The sequence below is a fragment of the Microcaecilia unicolor genome, chromosome 11 (genome assembly GCF_901765095.1).
Source record: "Microcaecilia unicolor chromosome 11, aMicUni1.1, whole genome shotgun sequence".
Classification (NCBI taxonomy): Eukaryota; Metazoa; Chordata; class Amphibia; order Gymnophiona; family Siphonopidae; genus Microcaecilia; species Microcaecilia unicolor.
Window position 1 is genome coordinate 5196901 of NC_044041.1, and position 19976 is coordinate 5216876.

The 19976-nt window shown below is 48.5% G+C and overlaps 1 protein-coding gene across 1 annotated transcript in view; it reads left to right on the forward strand.

The window, feature by feature from the left end:
• LOC115481122 (kinase suppressor of Ras 2-like) overlaps positions 1-19976 on the forward strand; it is a 188261-nt gene that overhangs the window by 125624 nt on the left and 42661 nt on the right. The window contains exon 3 of the mRNA XM_030220153.1: positions 18684-18834. Coding sequence (XP_030076013.1) covers positions 18684-18834 — 151 coding nt within the window. The remainder of the gene's footprint in view (positions 1-18683; positions 18835-19976) is intronic.

The following is a 19976-nucleotide window of genomic DNA, read 5'->3' on the forward strand; positions in this document are numbered from 1 at the left end:
TTTTTGCTTTAGTATTAAACTTAGGAGATCACGTTCTTGCGGCAGATGGCAAGGTGTGCATGCGTGGTGGAGTGTGTCTCGCGCTCCACAAAGCTCTACTTATACTCTTTCAAGTCCCTGACTGGGTGACGCAGGTTGGCGTCACCCACTTGTGAGAATATAAAGCCTGCTATCCTTGGAGAACACCTGCTAAAGATAAGTACCTTAGCTGGATCCCAACCTCCAGTCTCTGTCTCTCCAGCCTGGAGCTTAGCATTTGCTTCCTTGTGTCTTCCTGAAGGTGTCTCCAAGGTCTTGCTGGCTTCATGGAAAGATTCCACAAAGAAGTGTTCCTCTTTCAAGTGGAGGAGGTTTGCCGTCTGGTGTGAGGGCAAGGCCCTAGATCCAGTTTCTTGCCCTACACAGAGCCTGCTTGAATGCCTTCTACACTTTTCTGAGTCTGATCTCAAGGGTTCACCTTAGTGCAATTAGTGCTTACTATCGCTGTGTTTGAGGTCTTGAATCCAGTTCCACCCTCCTTGGCCCATTTTGTTCTGTTCCAGGCTGCACTTTCACCCAGTGTGTATAGTTTCAGGTTAATTACTATTTTGCCCTTGCCATTGCAAGGTCCAGTTGACCTATGGTTGTTGTTTTTGATGAGCCTGGTAGCTAGGGATTCTTACATGTGAGATAATGGCCTGCTTGGCCAGAAAGTGAACGTACTTACCTGTAGTAGGTATTCTCCGAGGACAGCAGGCCATTCATTCTCACATACCCTCTCACCCCCCTTTGGAGTTGTTTTCTATGCTATTGTATTGAGGGTCCTGCGTTCTCGCGGTGGGCATGCACAGTGGAGATGCCGTGCATGTTCTTAAAGCTATACTAGCTTGTTTAAGCTCCTCACCGGGCGACGTGGATAACATCACCCACATATGAGAATGAATGTCCTGCTGTCCTTGGATAATACCTGCTGCAGGTAAGTATCTTTGCTTTTTGTTTGCATCCCTAACTTTTCCCACACCTCTCAAAATCCTGTAAACATATTTCTATAAAGGGATTAATAATCATAGCTCATGCACAACAACGAGAAGTTCACTTGTTCAGACAATATGATCTTTAGTAAATTCTCCACTGCCTTGATGAAGAAGGTTTAACCCAGGAAAGCTAGTCATATACACATAGAGGGCAATTTCATAACAGGAGGCCTATGTGAAATGTCAGAAGATTCCTATTTTGTGCTTTTTATAACATAGATACTTACTGTATATGCCTTTATAAAATAGGCTCCTAAAACAGAGATGCTAAGCCACGGCAAAGTGTGTCATAATGACACACCTATGTAGTGCTGCCCAGGTCATGATCCCAAATGTGGCATGAGGGGTCATGGCCCACACTTTGGGAAGTGAAGGAGTGGCCTAGTGGTGGACTCTGGTCCTGGGGAACTGAGTTCGATTCCCACTTCAGGCACAGGCAGCTCCTTGTGACTCTGGGCAAGTCACTTAACCCTCCAAAGCCGCATTGAGCCTGCCATGAGTGGGAAAGCACGGGGTACAAATGTAACTAAAATAAATAAGTACTGTTGTGTATCCTTCCAAAGAATTTATTGTCAGGCTGCCAGATGTATTTCCACAACTGGTCCACAAGATGGCAGTATCATTATACAGATGCTAATCTTTAAGCCCTGTGAGAGAAATTCATGGAGGCTGTAAATAGAAAAGAGTTCTAAGGGTTTTAGAAAAGGAATTTTTAAAGATATGTAAATTATTGTAGTCTTCTGTTAATACATTTAATTAATGCACTGAGCAGTGATATTTCAGCAGGCACCAGAACTGCAGGGCAGACTTGCCTCCTGTTCCCACACTGCCATTGTTAAGAAAGGGTTTCAGTTGCAGGGATTCTGAAAGAGCATCTGAAACACCATAGCACGGTATCCCAGACCTGTTCTGGTGATCTCATAGTTAGCCAGGTTTTCAGGATATTCAGAATGAATATGCACAAGATCAATTTCTTCTACTGTTTCTCCATTGTATACAATGTAACTCATGCAGGTTCACTCATGCCTTGGCTTGCTTAGCCCTGCCTTGCTTCGTGTCTGCCTTGCCTTGTTTTTGCCCTGCCTCACCTTGCATTCTACCTTGGTTCCAGACTGCCCCACCCCATCTCGTCTCCAGCCTACCTTGCCTCTTCTCCAGCCTGCCTTGCCTTATCTCCAACTTGCCTAGCCTAGTCTCCAGCATGCCTTCCCATCCTCCAGCCTTACCTCTGTCTGTTCCTACTCCACTCCAAGGGCTTTCAGAGCCACCCCAGGTCCAGGTTTCACCGGGCCTGCCCCCAAGGGCTCTTTTCAGAGTCACCTCAGAACATAAGAACAGCCATACTGGGTGAGACCAATGGTCCATCTAGCCCAGCATCGGCCAATTCAGGTCACAAGTACCCATCAGAAAACCCAACAAGTAGCAACATTCCATACCATGAATCCATTCTGCATCTGTTCCCCCTCCCGTCTCCATTATCCATCCAGTGCAGTGTCTGTCTTTTTTTTCAGCCCCCCCAACATCCAACCCCCAACACCCAACCCCTCTCCCCCCCCCCCCCCCCCCCCCCCCACTGGACACCCCTACTGCCACTGGCACACCAGGCTCTCCCCACTCCCACCCAATATCCCCCTGCTGCGGCCACCACTGCTGTTTCAGCAGTGGTAAAAACAATGAAAAAAATTGCGGGGGCCGCACTGTTCCCACTCATGGCTAACTGGTTCTGCTCCAGAACAGGAAATTATGTCAGAGGAAGGCAGGACCGGCAGCCATGAGCAGGAACAGTGCAGCCTGTGATCTTTTTCTCTGTTTTTGTCGCCACTGTTGAAACAGAGTCTTTAGGGAGTGGCAGGTGCAGGGAGTGAATTGAGTGGTCAGTTGCAGCATTATAGAGGTATTTTACCTTTGGAGTATTTGGGAAGAGATGGAGTTGGGAAAGTGCAGACTTGTTTACAACTATTTGAGGCTCGCCCTCCTAGGCTGGGACATTACAAATTCTTTTTGTTCGCCTTATTACTTTCTTCTTTGTATGAGAAGTTGGCTCAGGCATGGGGTAGTGATCTTGTTTGTGTGCTGGAGGTGGGTCAGCTGGCGGTAGCTTTTATTACTATACCTACCGTGTCAGATAATGCGTTACACAGAGAACAAGAATTTAAGTTGTTACATAGGATATATGTATCCCCATGGACGGCTCATAGAGCAGATTTAGAGTCTGCTAGGGGGGGGGGGGGGGTCCTAAGTGTGGTGCTACCAGGGCTACTCTTAGTCATATGTTTGGCACTGCCCTTGAGTACAAAATATTTTTTCGTAAGGTGTGGATTATACTCAGTGGTTGTTTGCACTTTCATTCTCCTTACTGTTTTGAAAGTGTCCTCTTTTGACAGTTTGACTGTCACTTGGGTATATCAGAGGCTAATTCTCTCCTTATAGCTAAGGAAATGGTGTTATTGAGAGAGGCTGTTTTGCTTGTGTGGCAGGTCTCTGCCTTTCCGCAGGTCTCTTCCTGGCGTACTTTGATGTTTGACTTAGCACATATAGACTGTACGAGTGCTGGGAATGCTGATCTGCGGAGGTGGAAGAAATTTCAGGATATTTGGGAGTCTTATTGGGCCAAGTTATCCCATTTGGAAAGGGTCATATTGTTGAATAGATAATGTTGGTGTCTAAGGGATATATTGGGGGAGACGGTGTTTGTTTCTCTCCTCTTTATATTGTGAACGTTTTCTTATAATTCACAACATGAATGGTTGGGATATTCTTGTTTTATGGTATATTCCCAGTCACGCTCATTGGCCATTATTATCGGTCATCATTATATATGGCTCAATGATTCTCATGAATGGGATGTAAACGTAAAGTGGCGTAGCAGGGGGGGGGCGGGAGGGGCGGTCCGCCCCGGGTGTCAGCTCATGGGGGTGCTCCCTGCCAGCTCCCCCCCGAGGGGGGGGGGTGTTGATGCGCCGAGGGGGGGGGGGAGCTGGCAGGGAGCACCCCCATGAGCTGACACCCGGGGCGGACCGCCCCTCCCCCCCCCTGCTACGCCACTTTACGTTTACATCCCATTCATGAGAATCATTGAGCCATATATAATGATGACCGATAATAATGGCCAATGAGCATGACTGGGAATATACCACCCCCCCTCGGCGCATCGACACCCCCCCCACGACCAGCTCCCGCATCCTACCTTTAAAAAGAATGTCGGAATCCGAGGCGAGGCGCAGCCCCTCGCGCCTGCCCTGCACGTAAAAGAAATGTGGACCGTCGGGCCTTCCCTCGCTCTATCTGTTCCGCCCTCCGCTGACGCAACTTCCTATTTTCGCAGAAAAATGATGAATAGGGAGGGCTTTGTTTTCACATCCGTTCAACAGATGGAAAAACAAGGCTGAGACCACTGCATGTGGGAAGAGTGGCATGTTCTCAGAATGTTATATTAGTCCTGAATTCTGGAAGAGCTGTTGTGTCCTGTGCAATGATATTACCCACTTGCATGCCTGATTATTTTCTGCCTGTCAATGGAAAAATTCTGCAGTTCTTCTTGGTTCTCTTTGCTGGGTAGAGCTTTTCAAAGCAAAAGCCTGAATCATGAGCACCAAGCTGCTGGTAATAATTTGTGGGACAAAGCTGTGAAAAAGCACAGATCAGGAGATCGATATAAAAGAGCTGCAAAGTACTTGAACATCTCTTGAGGCATGGTCAAGACAATTATTAAAAGAATCCTGTTTAGAAGGAATGGATCCTCAGAAGCTTAGCCAAGATTGGGTGCCAGAGACTGGTGGTTGGGAGGCAGGGCTAGTGCTGGGCAAGACTTCTACGGTCTGATACAAATCAAGGTAAGGTATAAACAAAAACTAGCACATATGAGTTTATCTTGTTGGGCAGACTGGATGGACCGTGCAGGTCATTTTCTGCCGTCATCTTCTATGTTACTATGTATGACACCACCAAAACTTGCTTAGATGAGCTCACCCCTCCCCCCGCCAAACTGGTTGGCTGAGCAAGAGAGATTGAGCAAGGAGGCAACCAGGGTCCCAGGTCCCTGGAGGCAAAGTGGCACAAGAGGTCCCCCAGTGGCACAGGAAACTTCTGAGAGCTGTGATTTCCAATGAAGAAGCCCCTTCATAAATCTTGAAATAGTGGGATAGTGAGAAGTCAGAGTGTTAGCAATGAAGACATGATAGACTGAAAGTGCAGTAGGATAAAATCTGACAGAGAAAACTTCTGATACTATTTCATGTTAATCCTATTATTAGGTTTCAATTTGTCATTTTCAGATTTACCTCATGGATTGTATTTATGCTTTATTTGGTCATTTTACTGTTGTTATGCTGTTAACACAGTTGTAAGTTTTATGTTAATCTGTACCTGCTATACACTGCCTTGGGTGAATCTCTCTATAAAGGTGTTTAGTAAATTCCAATAAATAAATAAATAAAATAAAGGTGATACAAGTATTACAGTACTAGTAAAAAAGGCCCGTTTCTGATGCAAATGAAACGGGGGCTAGCAATGTTTTCTTCTGTGTGCATGTGGAAGTGTGTGTGTCCCTGCCCTCTGGCCTCTCTCCCCTCCCCCCTCTGAGTCCTTCACTGTTTCAGAGCCAGCGATTTGATTTTGTGCTCTGCTGTTTTCCTTCACTGACTGTGTTACAGAGAGAGCGGGGCAGACACTCATAGGGAAACCGGATATCTCGCCCCCTTCACACGTCCGGCTGGAGGCTTCATAGAACGTTGGTGTTGCCTTTTATATAAAGAGATAGTAAAAAAGCCCCGTTTCTGATGCAAATGAAACGGGGGCTAGCAATGTTTTCTTCTGTGTGCATGTGGGAGTGTGTGTGTCCCTGCCCTCTGGCCTCTCTCCCCTCCCCCCTCTGAGCCCTTCACTGTTACAGAGCCAGCGATTTGATTTCGTGCTCTGCTGTTTTCCTTCACTGACTGTGTTACAGAGAGGGCGGGGCAGACACTCATAGGGAAACCGGATATCTCGCCCCCTTCACACTTCCGGCTGGAGGCTTCATAGAATGTTGGTGTTGCTTTTTATATAGAGAGATAGTAAAAAAGCCCCGTTTGTGATGCAAATGAAACGGGGGCTAGCAATGTTTTCTTCTGTGTGCATGTGGGAGTGTGTGTGTCCCTGCCCTCTGGCCTCTCTCCCCTCCCCCCTCTGAGTCCTTCACTGTTACAGAGCCAGCGATTTGATTTCGTGCTCTGCTGTTTTCCTTCACTTACTGTGTTACAGAGAGGGCGGGGCAGACACTCATAGGGAAACCGGATATCTCGCCCCCTTCACACTTCCGGCTGGAGGCTTCATAGAACGTTGGTGTTGCCTTTTATATAGAGAGATAGTAAAAAAGCCCCGTTTCTGATGCAAATGAAACGGGGGCTAGCAATGTTTTCTTCTGTGTGCATGTGGGAGTGTGTGTGTCCCTGCCCTCTGGCCTCTCTCCCCTCCCCCCTCTGAGCCCTTCACTGTTACAGAGCCAGCGATTTGATTTCGTGCTCTGCTGTTTTCCTTCACTGACTGTGTTACAGAGAGGGCGGGGCAGACACTCATAGGGAAACCGGATATCTCGCCCCCTTCACACTTCCGGCTGGAGGCTTCATAGAACGTTGGTGTTGCTTTTTATATAGAGAGATAGTAAAAAAGCCCCGTTTGTGATGCAAATGAAACGGGGGCTAGCAATGTTTTCTTCTGTGTGCATGTGGGAGTGTGTGTGTCCCTGCCCTCTGGCCTCTCTCCCCTCCCCCCTCTGAGTCCTTCACTGTTACAGAGCCAGCGATTTGATTTCGTGCTCTGCTGTTTTCCTTCACTGACTGTGTTACAGAGAGGGCGGGGCAGACACTCATAGGGAAACCGGATATCTCGCCCCCTTCACACTTCCGGCTGGAGGCTTCATAGAACGTTGGTGTTGCCTTTTATATAGAGAGATAGTAAAAAAGCCCCGTTTCTGATGCAAATGAAACGGGGGCTAGCAATGTTTTCTTCTGTGTGCATGTGGGAGTGTGTGTGTCCCTGCCCTCTGGCCTCTCTCCCCTCCCCCCTCTGAGTCCTTCACTGTTACAGAGCCAGCGATTTGATTTCGTGCTCTGCTGTTTTCCTTCACTGACTGTGTTACAGAGAGGGCGGGGCAGACACTCATAGGGAAACCGGATATCTCGCCCCCTTCACACTTCCGGCTGGAGGCTTCATAGAACGTTGGTGTTGCCTTTTATATAGAGAGATAGTAAAAAAGCCCCGTTTCTGAAGGAAATGAAACGGGGGCTAGCAATGTTTTCTTCTGTGTGCATGTGGGAGTGTGTGTGTCCCTGCCCTCTGGCCTCTCTCCCCTCCCCCCTCTGAGTCCTTCACTGTTACAGAGCCAGCGATTTGATTTCGTGCTCTGCTGTTTTCCTTCACTGACTGTGTTACAGAGAGGGCGGGGCAGACACTCATAGGGAAACCGGATATCTCGCCCCCTTCACACTTCCGGCTGGAGGCTTCATAGAACGTTGGTGTTGCCTTTTATATAGAGAGATAGTAAAAAAGCCCCGTTTCTGATGCAAATGAAACGGGGGCTAGCAATGTTTTCTTCTGTGTGCATGTGGGAGTGTGTGTGTCCCTGCCCTCTGGCCTCTCTCCCCTCCCCCCTCTGAGTCCTTCACTGTTACAGAGCCAGCGATTTGATTTCGTGCTCTGCTGTTTTCCTTCACTGACTGTGTTACAGAGAGGGCGGGGCAGACACTCATAGGGAAACCGGATATCTCGCCCCCTTCACACTTCCGGCTGGAGGCTTCATAGAATGTTGGTGTTGCCTTTTATATAGAGAGATAGTAAAAAAGCCCCGTTTCTGAAGCAAATGAAACGGGGGCTAGCAATGTTTTCTTCTGTGTGCATGTGGGAGTGTGTGTGTCCCTGCCCTCTGGCCTCTCTCCCCTCCCCCCTCTGAGTCCTTCACTGTTACAGAGCCAGCGATTTGATTTCGTGCTCTGCTGTTTTCCTTCACTGACTGTGTTACAGAGAGGGCGGGGCAGACACTCATAGGGAAACCGGATATCTCGCCCCCTTCACACTTCCGGCTGGAGGCTTCATAGAACGTTGGTGTTGCTTTTTATATAGAGAGATAGTAAAAAAGCCCCGTTTGTGATGCAAATGAAACGGGGGCTAGCAATGTTTTCTTCTGTGTGCATGTGGGAGTGTGTGTGTCCCTGCCCTCTGGCCTCTCTCCCCTCCCCCCTCTGAGTCCTTCACTGTTACAGAGCCAGCGATTTGATTTCGTGCTCTGCTGTTTTCCTTCACTGACTGTGTTACAGAGAGGGCGGGGCAGACACTCATAGGGAAACCGGATATCTCGCCCCCTTCACACTTCCGGCTGGAGGCTTCATAGAACGTTGGTGTTGCCTTTTATATAGAGAGATGGTACTAGGAAGACAACTGAAAGGGTTTACTTCTAGCTTTTTCAGATGTAGTAAGGAGAAATTAGACCTTACCTGCTAATTTGCTTTCCTTTAATCCCTCCGGACCGGCCCAGGATTGGACTGATGGGTTGTGCTCGCCTACCAGCAGGTGGAGACTGAGAAAAAAACTCTGACTCTAGAGAGCCAATAAGAGCCCTGGTCATGTGACCCTAGCCTCAGTATTTGAATAACAAAGCAGAAAGGAAAAGAAGAACCTATATTCTGTGCCATGAGGAATCCAAGCAGCCAGGAAGCACCAGATAAACGTGCTTACAACTACGGCTTAGCCGTGACAGAGGGCTCACCAACAACTCGTTTCAGAGCTGAGGTATGGCCAATTATGTACAGCTTTTTGTACTTGTTTAAATTGTTCAACTTGCATAACATAAAACTATGAAATTCTTGAAACTGTTCAACTTGCATAACATAATGAAGTATATAACCATTTAACTTGGAGAACAGTATGCAAATCCTTTAACTGTCTAACTTGCAGAACAGCTCTGAAGACGACAGTTGAATATCTGTACACAGCAATGTAGAATGAAAAATAGCACTCGGGAGGGGCCTGGGCCGGTCCGGAGGGATTAAAGGAAAGCAAATTAGCAGGTAAGGTCTAATTTCTCCTTCCTTAGCATCCCTCCGGACCGGCCCAGGATTGGACTGATGGGACGTAACAAAGCAGTAGTCCTACGGGAGGGACCCCAGCAAACCCGCTGTGAGCACTCGGGATGCAAAGACCGCCTCTTGACGACACTGAACATCAAGTCTGTAATGCTTAGAGAAGGAATGAAGAGAAGACCAAGTCGCCGCCTTACAGATCTCCTCTGGAGGCACCAAGGAGCACTCCGCCCATGAGGCTGCCTGCCCTCGTGTTGAATGAGCCTTAAGCGCCTCAGGAACCGTTTTGCCTGCTAAAAGATAAGCAGACGCTATCATCTCCTTAATCCACCGAGATAAAGTGGGCTTAGAAGCTGACAAGCCCTTGCGGTGCCCAGCGAAAAGGAGAAAAAGATGGTCCGAGCGACGGAAATCGTCCGTAACTGCGATATATCGTTTAAGAACTCTCTTAACATCCAGAGTACGCAAGTTCTGCTGCTCCCTCGTGCCTGAGGCCGATCCTAGCACAGGAAGGAAAACCGACTGGGACATATGAAACCGAGACACGACCTTGGGTAAAAAAGAAGGAACAGGTCGAAGTACCACTCGCTCTTTAGAAAATTCCAGAAATGGAGATCTACAGGAAAAGGCTTGCAACTCTGAGACTCTCCTGGCCGATGCAATAGCCACCAAAAACACTGTCTTAAGCGTCAAATCCTTCAGAGAACACGCTAGTAACGGCTCAAAAGGCGGCTTCGTTAGAGCCGAAAGGACCAGATTAAGGTCCCAAGATGGAAAGATTGGCCTGACCGAAGGACGAAGAAGACTAACTCCCTTCAAAAACCGGGCCACCTCGGGAATACTGGCCAAAGACTTACCACGAATCCTTCCTCTGAAACAGGACAGAGCTGCCGTCTGCACTCTTAGAGAAGAAAGCGAAAGTCCTTTATCAAAGCCTCGCTGCAGAAAATCTAACATCTGAGGTACCGACGCACGAAAAGGAACAATGCCAGCATCTGTACACCAAGCCTCAAAAATTCTCCAGGTGCGAATATAGCTCAGAGAGGTGGAACGCCGACGAGAGCGAAGCATAGTGGAAATTACTGGAGCTGAGAAACCCTTCTTAGCTAAGCGGGCCCGTTCAAGAGCCAGGCCGTAAGACAAAATCGAGCCGGGTCTGGATGAGGAACAGGCCCTTGTACCAGCAAGGTCTTGTGCACTGGAAGTCGGAGAGGAGTCGTCCCCAACAGACGTTGCAGATCCGCATACCAAGGACGCCGAGGCCAGTCCGGTGCTACCAACACTACCGGCTCCCCGTGTTCCTCGATCCTCTGCAGGAGACGACCTATTAGTGGCCATGGAGGAAACGCGTAAAGAAGACCGGAGGGCCACCTCTGCAAGAGGGAGTCGACCCCTTCCGCTTTTGCATCTCTTCGGCGACTGAAGAAGCGAGGAGCTTTGGAATTGAGACTTGAGGCGAAAAGATCTAACACTGGAAGACCCCAGTGGAGTACTATCAACTGAAACGCCTGATCGCTGAGAGCCCATTCCCCTGGATCGAGAGTGTGACGACTGAGAAAGTCTGCCTGGACGTTGTCCACTCCTGCTACATGGGAAGCTGAGAGGCTTGTGAGGTGCAACTCTGCCCAGGCGAGAAGACTTTCCGCTTCTCGACACAGCAGACGGCACCTCGTTCCTCCCTGGCGGTTGATGTAAGCCACCGCTGAGGCGTTGTCCGAGAGCACTCGTACTGCTTTGCCCACCAGGAGAAACTTGAAGTGCTGAAGAGCCAACCGAATCGCCCTGGTCTCCAAAAAATTGATGGACTGAGCTGCTTCCAGCGGAGACCAGAGACCCTGGGTCCACTGACCTAGGCAATGAGCCCCCCAGCCTCGGAGACTGGCGTCTGTCGTCAACGGAATCCACCGAGGAGACTCCAATGGCATCCCTACCGTGAGATTCTGCATCTTTAGCCACCAAAATAGCGAGACGCGTTCCCGGTTGCGCAGAGGCAACTTTTTCAGAAGCGAATCCGTTTGCGCCGACCACCGAGACAGAAGAGACCACTGAAGAGACCTCATGTGAGCTCTGGCCCAAGGCACCACCTCTATCGTGGCAGCCATGGATCCGAGAACCTGAAGATAATCCCGAGCACAAGGGACCTTGTGATGTATCAAATTCAGAATCTGCGACCGGAGCTTCAGAATCCTGCCCTGCGGAAGCAAAACTTGACCCCTCGCCGTATCGAAGATAACTCCCAGATACTCGAGAGACTGCGAGGGAGCCAAACTGCTCTTGGATAGATTCACCACCCAACCTAGGGACTGTAAGAACGCTACCACTCGTTCCGTGACCTGGCAACTTTCTTGATAAGATTTCGCCCTTATCAACCAGTCGTCCAAGTAAGGATGGACGAGAATGCCCTCTTTCCGGAGGGCCGCTGCCACCACCACCATAATCTTGGTAAATGTGCGCGGTGCTGTCGCAAGACCGAAAGGCAGCGCTCGAAACTGGAAATGATGACCTAGAACCGCAAATCGCAAGAACTTGTGGTGAGCCGGACGAATGGGAACATGCAAATACGCCTCTGTAAGATCTAATGCAGTGAGATATTCCCCTTTGCGCACCGCTACTATTACTGACCGAAGAGTCTCCATACGAAAACTTGTCACCTTGAGCGCCCGGTTGACAGCTTTGAGGTCTAGAATAGGACGAAAGGAATCTTCTTTCTTTGGGACCACGAAATAAATGGAATAACGACCCCGCTTGCGCTCCGCCGGCGGGACAGGGCAAATGGCCTGAAGGTCCAAGAGCCTCTGTAGAGTCTCCCGAATCGCCTCCGCCTTGAGACGAGAGCGACAGGGAGACTCCAGAAAGGCGTCTGAAATGGGCCTTGCGAATTCTAAGGCATAACCGTCTCGAATAACTTCCAAGACCCATTGATCCGAAGTAATTTGGGCCCACCTCTGATAGAACTGAGCCAGCCGAGCTCCAACGGGAATCAGAGGAGAGCCCTTCGCACCTTCATTGGGAAGCCCGCGAAGGGGAGCGAAAACTCGCAGCTGAGAATCTACCTCCTCTGCGGAAACCGCGAAAGGACTGAGTCCTGTTGAAAAAACGAGGTTTCTGAGACTGAGGACCCCTATCAGATTGAAATCTACGGAAAGAACGCATGCGACCACGACCAAAGAAAGCCCCGCGACTAGACTGCCGAGGTCTATCCTCCGGAAGACGCGGGACCTTAGAATCCCCCAGGGACTGAACCAACTTATCCAACTCTTCACCAAATAAAAAGGAGCCTCTAAAAGGGAATTTACTTAATTTAGACTTGGACGCCCCATCCGCCGACCAACCTTTCAACCAAAGAGAGCGACGGGCAGCGACCCCCAAGGCCAAGGACTTAGAAGAAGCCCTCAACAGATCATACAGAGCATCAGCTAAAAACGCAGAGCCCGTCTCAATCTTAGCCACTTCCACATCAATGGCTCCTAAATCATCAGAAGAGCGGTCCAAAACTCTTTCCGCCCAACGAAAACAAGCTCTGGCCACCAGAGAACCACAAATAGCCGCTTGAACCGCCAGAGAAGAAACATGAAAACTATTCTTAAGAAGAGTGTCAAGTCTCCTGTCCTGAGCATCGCGCAACGCGGTTCCGCCATCCACTGGAACCGTGTTGCGCTTGGTAACAGCCGAGACCACAGCATCTACCACCGGAAGCTTAAGTAAGGCTCTATCAGCCTCTGGCAGAGGATAAAGAAACTGCATCGATTTAGAGGGGCGAAAGGCCGCATCCGGGACTTCCCATTGAGGCTTAATAACCTCCCAAATATCTTGATGCATAGGGAAAGTTTTTGTGGAGGCTCTGGAACCCTTAACCAAAATATCCACCTTTCGGACCCCTGAGTCAGGAAGGGGATCCTCAAAATGCAAAGTAGAGGATACCATAGAAATGAGATCCTGCAAATCCTCTCTATGGAACACTCTAGCCACCGCAGGATCCTCCCCCTGAGCCAAAGGTACAGCGTCTGGATCTAAAGAAGAATCTTCCCAAGAATTGTCCACTAATTCCTCTTCCTCCTCTAAAAGGGGCATATCATGATCCTGATTTGAAAGAGATTCCAATTGCATGTCCCAAACCCTAGGTCTCTTGGGGGGAGGGTAGTAGTGACAGGTTCTTGTGACACTGCTGTACCAGAATTGCCCCTCTGCATTAAAAACGCCTGATACATCTGTAGAACAAACTCAGGAGGAAACCCCCCTGCCTGAGAGCTGGCAGCCTGTAAAATAACTCCCGATTCTGTATCAGCTAAGGTCGCAGAGCTGCGCAAAGCAGACGGACCCCCTGCAGAAAGAACCGGAGCTGGGCTCAAAATGGCCGCCGTTCGCGCCAAAACTCCAGCGCTACCCCCCGAATCTGAGGCCTCCACTGTCGACGCTAACACCGTCGCGGGAGAAGAAGGGCCAACCGCCAAAACGGACCCCGAAGTCGACGGAGGGAGAGGGGCAGAAGAAACATCAATCGCCGTGCAGTATTTACAAGCGCCTGAGGCATTAACGCCTCGCCGCTGACATACAGCGCACCTCTTCAACTTCTCCGACATTTCGGAGGGAAAACCCGTGCACGCGCCGACGCGGTTCGCGCAAGTTCCCGGCGAGGTATTGCTAAATAAATAAATAACGGCACTACAAACGGCACTGCTAAAGCAAAAACAGCACTACTCTGAAAGAGGGCTGAACCACAATGCTGCAGCTTTACTTTTCAGTTTTCCCCTTTTTTTTTTTTTTTTTTTACACAGCTGAATCACAGCCAACAAGGCATTCCCCTGCAATCAAACGGAGCTGTCTGCTCATTCAGTCAGTGGGGCAAGTTCTCTCGATTTTTTTTTTACAACCTGGCTGCCTCTCCCAAAGGCAAAACACCTTTCCTCAGAAAGGGTGGCCCTTCCCTTTTAATAATTTTGAGAGAACATTAGGGAGATGGGGAGGATTGGGGGAGGGACCCGGAAACATCCGAGTGTGACACCCCAGAGGCTGACAACAGCAGAGAAAAGCACCAAAAAGCCTCTAATAAACTTCCCCAGGCACAGAAATAAATGAGAGAGAAAAAACCAGAATACCAATCTACATAGATATAAATCCTATAAAGAGAGACTAATGGGCTCGCTTCCTACCTGCTGGGAGACTGAGAAAATACTGAGGCTAGGGTCACATGACCAGGGCTCTTATTGGCTCTCTAGAGTCAGAGTTTTTTTCTCAGTCTCCACCTGCTGGTAGGCGAGCACAACCCATCAGTCCAATCCTGGGCCGGTCCGGAGGGATGCTAAGGAAAATTCTTTAATGTGGAAAAATTAGCCAAGAAACCCCACTGTGCTAAAGGGGAGCATGGTGGGCGTGCAAAATACATGCCCCCCCCCCAAATCTATAATTCCTACAGATGTGAAAACCGCACTAAATTTTGGCATGCTTTTGTACTTCGCTTATGAATCTATGATGAATCTTTATTTCACCTCAGGGCTGGAGTAAAGATTGTAGTTTGGGACCAAAGGACCTTCTCAGGTGAAGTGCAGCCCTTCATCTCAGATGACCCTTGTCAGCAAAGATCCCTGATGGCTCAAGTGGTCCTTGGACACCCTATACCCCCTCTATCAACACAGGTCCATGGTGACCAAAGTGTGCTTTGTACATTCCTCGCCCTGCCCTACGCCCTGTTCACCTTGGGACAGAAGGCAGGAGTGATGCTCATTCTCTTCTGCCACTATCTTGCAAAATGGTGGCACCTGACCCCTAGTTCGATGTGGGACTGCACTGCTCAAAGTCAGCCTGTCTAATAAGAGAGCACACTTATTTGGCAGACTAACCTCTAGTGGTGCATTCCAGCATATTGCTAGGTGTCAGGCACCAACTGCTTTCAAGATGATGGTGATGTATGAGGAGGATTCCATTGGATGCCTCCCCAGGACCATGTATTATTGGTCTATGGGGGGGGGGGGTGTGCTGCACCTTTGAAGGCTGTCTGTCATGGGCTTCTTTCTGGGTGCCCGTGCCATTGGTGCCCTGGAGCAGATTTGGGGGAAGGAGAAAAGTCTTTTTTTTCTCCTCCTGTTAGTGCATGGGCCAATCAACATTCAGTAAAAAAACCTTTCACCCAAACCAGAAAACGGTGTCATGAAACAGCAACGATGTGCACTATTTGTTTATTACATTTGTATCCCACATTTTCCCACCTATTTGCAGGCTCAATGTGGCTTACGTGGAGGGGCATAATCGAACGTCGCCGGCCAAATAGATTGCCGGCGATCTATGTTGGCGGCGGCGCTACAGCTGGCCGGAACCGTATTATCGAAAAAGATGGCCGGTCATCTTTTTTTTTTCGATAATACGGTTTAGCCCAGCCAAATGCCTTGGAGTTCGCCAGGTTTGAGATGGCCGGGTTTGTTTTTCAGCGATAATGGAAAAAAAATGCCGGCCATCTCCAACCCGGCGAAATCCAAGGCATTTGGTCGTGGGAGGAGCCAGCATTTGTAGCGCACTGGTCCCGCTGACATGCCAGGACACCAGCTGGGCACCCTAGGGGTCAAGTGCGGTGGACTTCAGAAAAACCTCCCAGATGCATAGCTCCCTTACTTTGGGTGCTGAGCCCCCCAACCCCCCCCCCCTCCCAAACCCACTACCCACAAATGTACAACACTACCAAAGCTCTTAGGGGTGAAGGGGGCAACTACATGTGGGTACAGTGGGTTTTGGAGGGCTCCCATTTACCAGCACAAGTGTTACAGGTAGGGGGGGATGGGCCTGGGTCCGCCTGCCTTAAGTGTATTGCGGTACCCACTAAATGTGCTCCAGGGACCTGCATACACGCAGGCCTCTAGGACTTGTTGCTGCTGTATAACCTTGGCACACCAGTTGACACGTGAAGACTAATCTCTTTGAAAAAGTCCTTTGAATAAGCACATTTACTCACAGTTAATTGCAGATCAGAGATTGTGCCCCACTGGCAAAGAGTCTCCCTGGTACTGAGATTAGCAGTAGGTCAGAGCTGGCAGAATGGTGTACAATGCCCTCTTTCAGCCACATTCAAGGTAATAACGTTCTCTAACGTGGGGGACACATGAAAGGGATCTAAAACTGGCTTACAAAATTATTATTATTATTATTTTTTTGTCAGTGAGGAAGGAGAATGGAGGAGAGGAGTGGAGAAGGGACCTGGTATCACCTTTGGGGTGCTCAGTCACGCACCCCAAAGGTCCACTGAACTGAGAGAGAACAGGAGCCACCATCAGAGGAGACTAGGAGCTTGTGAGAGACAGTCTATCCACCTACTGGAGATAGAGAATACTGACTGACCAAGAAGATTTCCATCCTAAAGACAGTTCAGTTCAGCGCTCTCTCCCTCCACCTGCTGGTAGATGGTCACACCCACAAGTCTCTGGATTCATCTGCTGCTGACGCTAAGGAATGATGGGTTATGTACTCCTATCAACAGATGCGTGGAGACTGAGAACAACAGAATTCTGGTGGAGCCTATGAGTTAGATGTGCAGTCCTAGTCCTTCCCAGAGTATACGCCTGGCTGCCGTGTTTTGAGCGGTCTGAAGTTTCTTTATAATTTGTTCTTTGCATCCTGCATAAATTCCGTTGCTGTAGTCTACATGGCTTAGTGCCATTGATTGTATCAAGTTGTGAAATGTTTCCCTCGGGAAGAATGGTTTCATGCGTTTGAGTTTCCACATTGAGTGGAACATTTTCTTTGTTGTAGATTTCACTTGGTTCTCTAGTGTGAGGTTACGATCGATTGTAACACTGAGAATTTTCAGGCTGTCTGAGATAGAGAGGGTATAATCTGGGGTGTTGATGTTTGTGGGTTTGTTCTGACAGTGCATTGCCATTAGTTTGCTGCATTGGAAGTAAAGGTTTTTGCAGTGTGTGCATTAGAACACCACCATGTGCTGAAGCTCAGTGCACAGTTCTAACAATCAGCTTATTACATTAGCCCCTGTATCTTCACTTTGTGCTGTTGTAACCTGTTTATAAGAGTTTGCAAAGCCCATATGGTCCAGAGTGTTTCAAAAAATCTATAATTGTCTGGAGTGCAATAATATATAACAAAAACTCAAAAATTCACTCCTGCTATACAATCTGTAGATAAGTGCAGAACTCTGCTGTAATAAATGATTTATATAAATAAAGTAGCCTCAATAGCCCAGGGAACCTGTAATTAGGACTCCACTGAATTGGCCAGCATCATGGGCTCCTCCTGCCCTCCGAAAAAACTCACAGATGACAAAAAAACTCCCTATCTTGGGGAGAAAAAGCTCTGTGAACAAAAAACGGAGAGCGGAGTCTTTTAATTTATTATAAAAATATCAAAGTAAATGCACAACACTGCAGAGAGTATTGAATGGATGTAAAGAAATATAAATTCACTTCATAAACCTCTTGATAGTGTGATTTGAAAACATTCAGAAATGGGACACAGTTACGTTGTGAGCTAAACAACAAAAATAAACCCCAACGCTCAAAAAACAATCACTTATCTTGAGACGCAGGATTTTGCCTCTTATAAAGTTAGAGTGTCCTGATTCCACGATGTCGACAATTGAAGAATTTCCAATAGCTGGTTCAATTCTTTCAATCACACCTTACTCCAATAATGAGGTTAGATCAGATCCAAATTCAACCAGCTATTGGAAATTCTTCAATTGTCGACATCGTGGAATCAGGACACTCTAACTTTATAAGAGGCAAAATCCTGCGTCTCAAGATAAGTGATTGTTTTTTGAGCGTTGGGGTTTATTTTTGTTGTTTAGCTCACAACGTAACTGTGTCCCATTTCTGAATGTTTTCAAATCACACTATCAAGAGGTTTATGAAGTGAATTTATATTTCTTTACATCCATTCAATACTCTCTGCAGTGTTGTGCATTTACTTTGATATTTTTATCATAAATTAAAAGACTCCGCTCTCTGATTTTCTCCCCAGAGTGTTTCAACCATAAATCTCTCAGCTGCTCAGGGCTTGCCTTACCAATTGTGGGGCCCTCTGTGGACCAGTTTAGGGGGCCCCCCAGTGGTCTGATATGTTAAACCCTTTCTCTGAACCCCCTTCCCACTTTAAAACGTGCGTTTCTCCATAGATGGCTCAGGGCAGCAGCAGTGATTTGCATAGGTCATCTGTCACCAACTCTGGAGCCTGCTGTCTGCTGCGTTCCGCTCTTGTGGAAGCAGGAAGTTATGTCAGAAGGAGGCAGAACACAGCAGAGAGCAGGCTCCAGTGGCAGTGGCAGACAGCCTATGTGAATCCCTGCTGCTGCCCTGAGCCCTTTATGGAGAAATGCACATTTTAAGGTAAAGTGGGGGGTTTGGAGACAGGAGAACATGCTGGGGTGAGGCCCCAAGGAGAGCGAGGCCATGTGCGTCTGCCCCGTCACTCCTGCTTAAAGCTGGCCCTGAGCATGCTGTACTGTCTGTGTATATATACTTTTAAAGAAAAAGAGGGACTGTACAGTTAACTTTCTGAAAGCTCATAATTTTTTAAATTCTGAAATGAACTCCAATTACAGTTGCAGAAAGGCCATCCAGACCCATAAATCACCTCTCTGGTTGCTCAGTTTTATTAGCATTTTTTCTTTGCTTTCTTGCAGGAAATTAACTCTGGCCAGCTAACGTTGGAAGGGCTGCTAGAAATAGGAGAGGAGCAGGTGTGTGAGAAGGTGATGAAGTTTGGCGCAACCAGCGAAGAGTGCGCACGGTTAAATGCCTCCCTCTCTTGCCTCAGGAGTGTTCACAATTCAGGTGAGCTAATGCATGCCTGTTCCTTGCTCCATCTGCCTGTTGACATCCTTCTGGCACAGTATTTCTCAAGTGGGCCCTGGATTAGCACCTAGCCCGGCTAGTCGAGTTTTTAAGGTATCCAGAATGAATATATATGAGATAGATCTTCATGCAATAGAGGCAATATATGCAAATTTGTCTCATGCATATTTATTCTGGATATCCTGAAAATTAGATTATCCCACTTGAGAAACACTGGTAGCAAACTTGGGCTGAGAATAGGTGTATGTGTGGAGAAAACTGGATTGTGATATTATCCTATATAATAAAAAGCACCTCCAACGTTCTGAAGCTGACTCCTTGGCACTGTGGCAGTGTTCATAAGTCTGTAGTTCAGCGTTTCATTGGCTCTCACTGTCCCGCAACGTCACAGTGCCATGGAGTCAGCTTCAGAACGTTGGAGGTGCTTTTTATTATATAGGATAGGATATAAGAATGGCGGCCATTACTCTCCTTCCCTCGCCACCTTCACATCTCACCCTTCTTCTGCACCCTGGGGCAGCTATTGGACATGTTTCACTCACCCTCAGCTCTTCAAAATCCGCTATTTTTCGTCAGCCACTGCCGTCACTTGCATCATCCTGCGTTGTGCTCACCGGTGCCCCAGTCTCCATCATGTCACTCTCCTTTCTCCTCTGTCCCCCTCTCCACGCACCCATCGATTCTCTGTCGCTCCTTTGAAAGCCCTGCCTGTCTGTAGCCTTCCCTTCCAGTTCGTTCCCTCAGAGTCCTGCCCTCGCGGAAAGAGGAAATGATGTCAGAAGGCGGGACTCACAGGGAACGAACTCGAATGGAAGGCTACAGAAGGGCAGGGCTTTCAAAGGAGCGACGGAGAATTGGTGGGTGCTTGGAGGGGGGGCAGGGGAGAGAGGAGAATCGCTGGGTGGCTACAGGGGGAGCAGGGAACAGAGAAGAATTGCTGGGTGGCTGGAGAGGGGGGGCAGGGGAGAGAGGAGAATCGCTGGGTGGCTGGAGGGGGGGCAGGGGACAGAGGAAACAGTCTCACTCTCTCTCTGTCACACACACATACTCTCGCACTTTCACTCTCTCTCACACACAGTCACTGTCAAACACACTCTGTCAAAAGTATACACTCCGAGGAA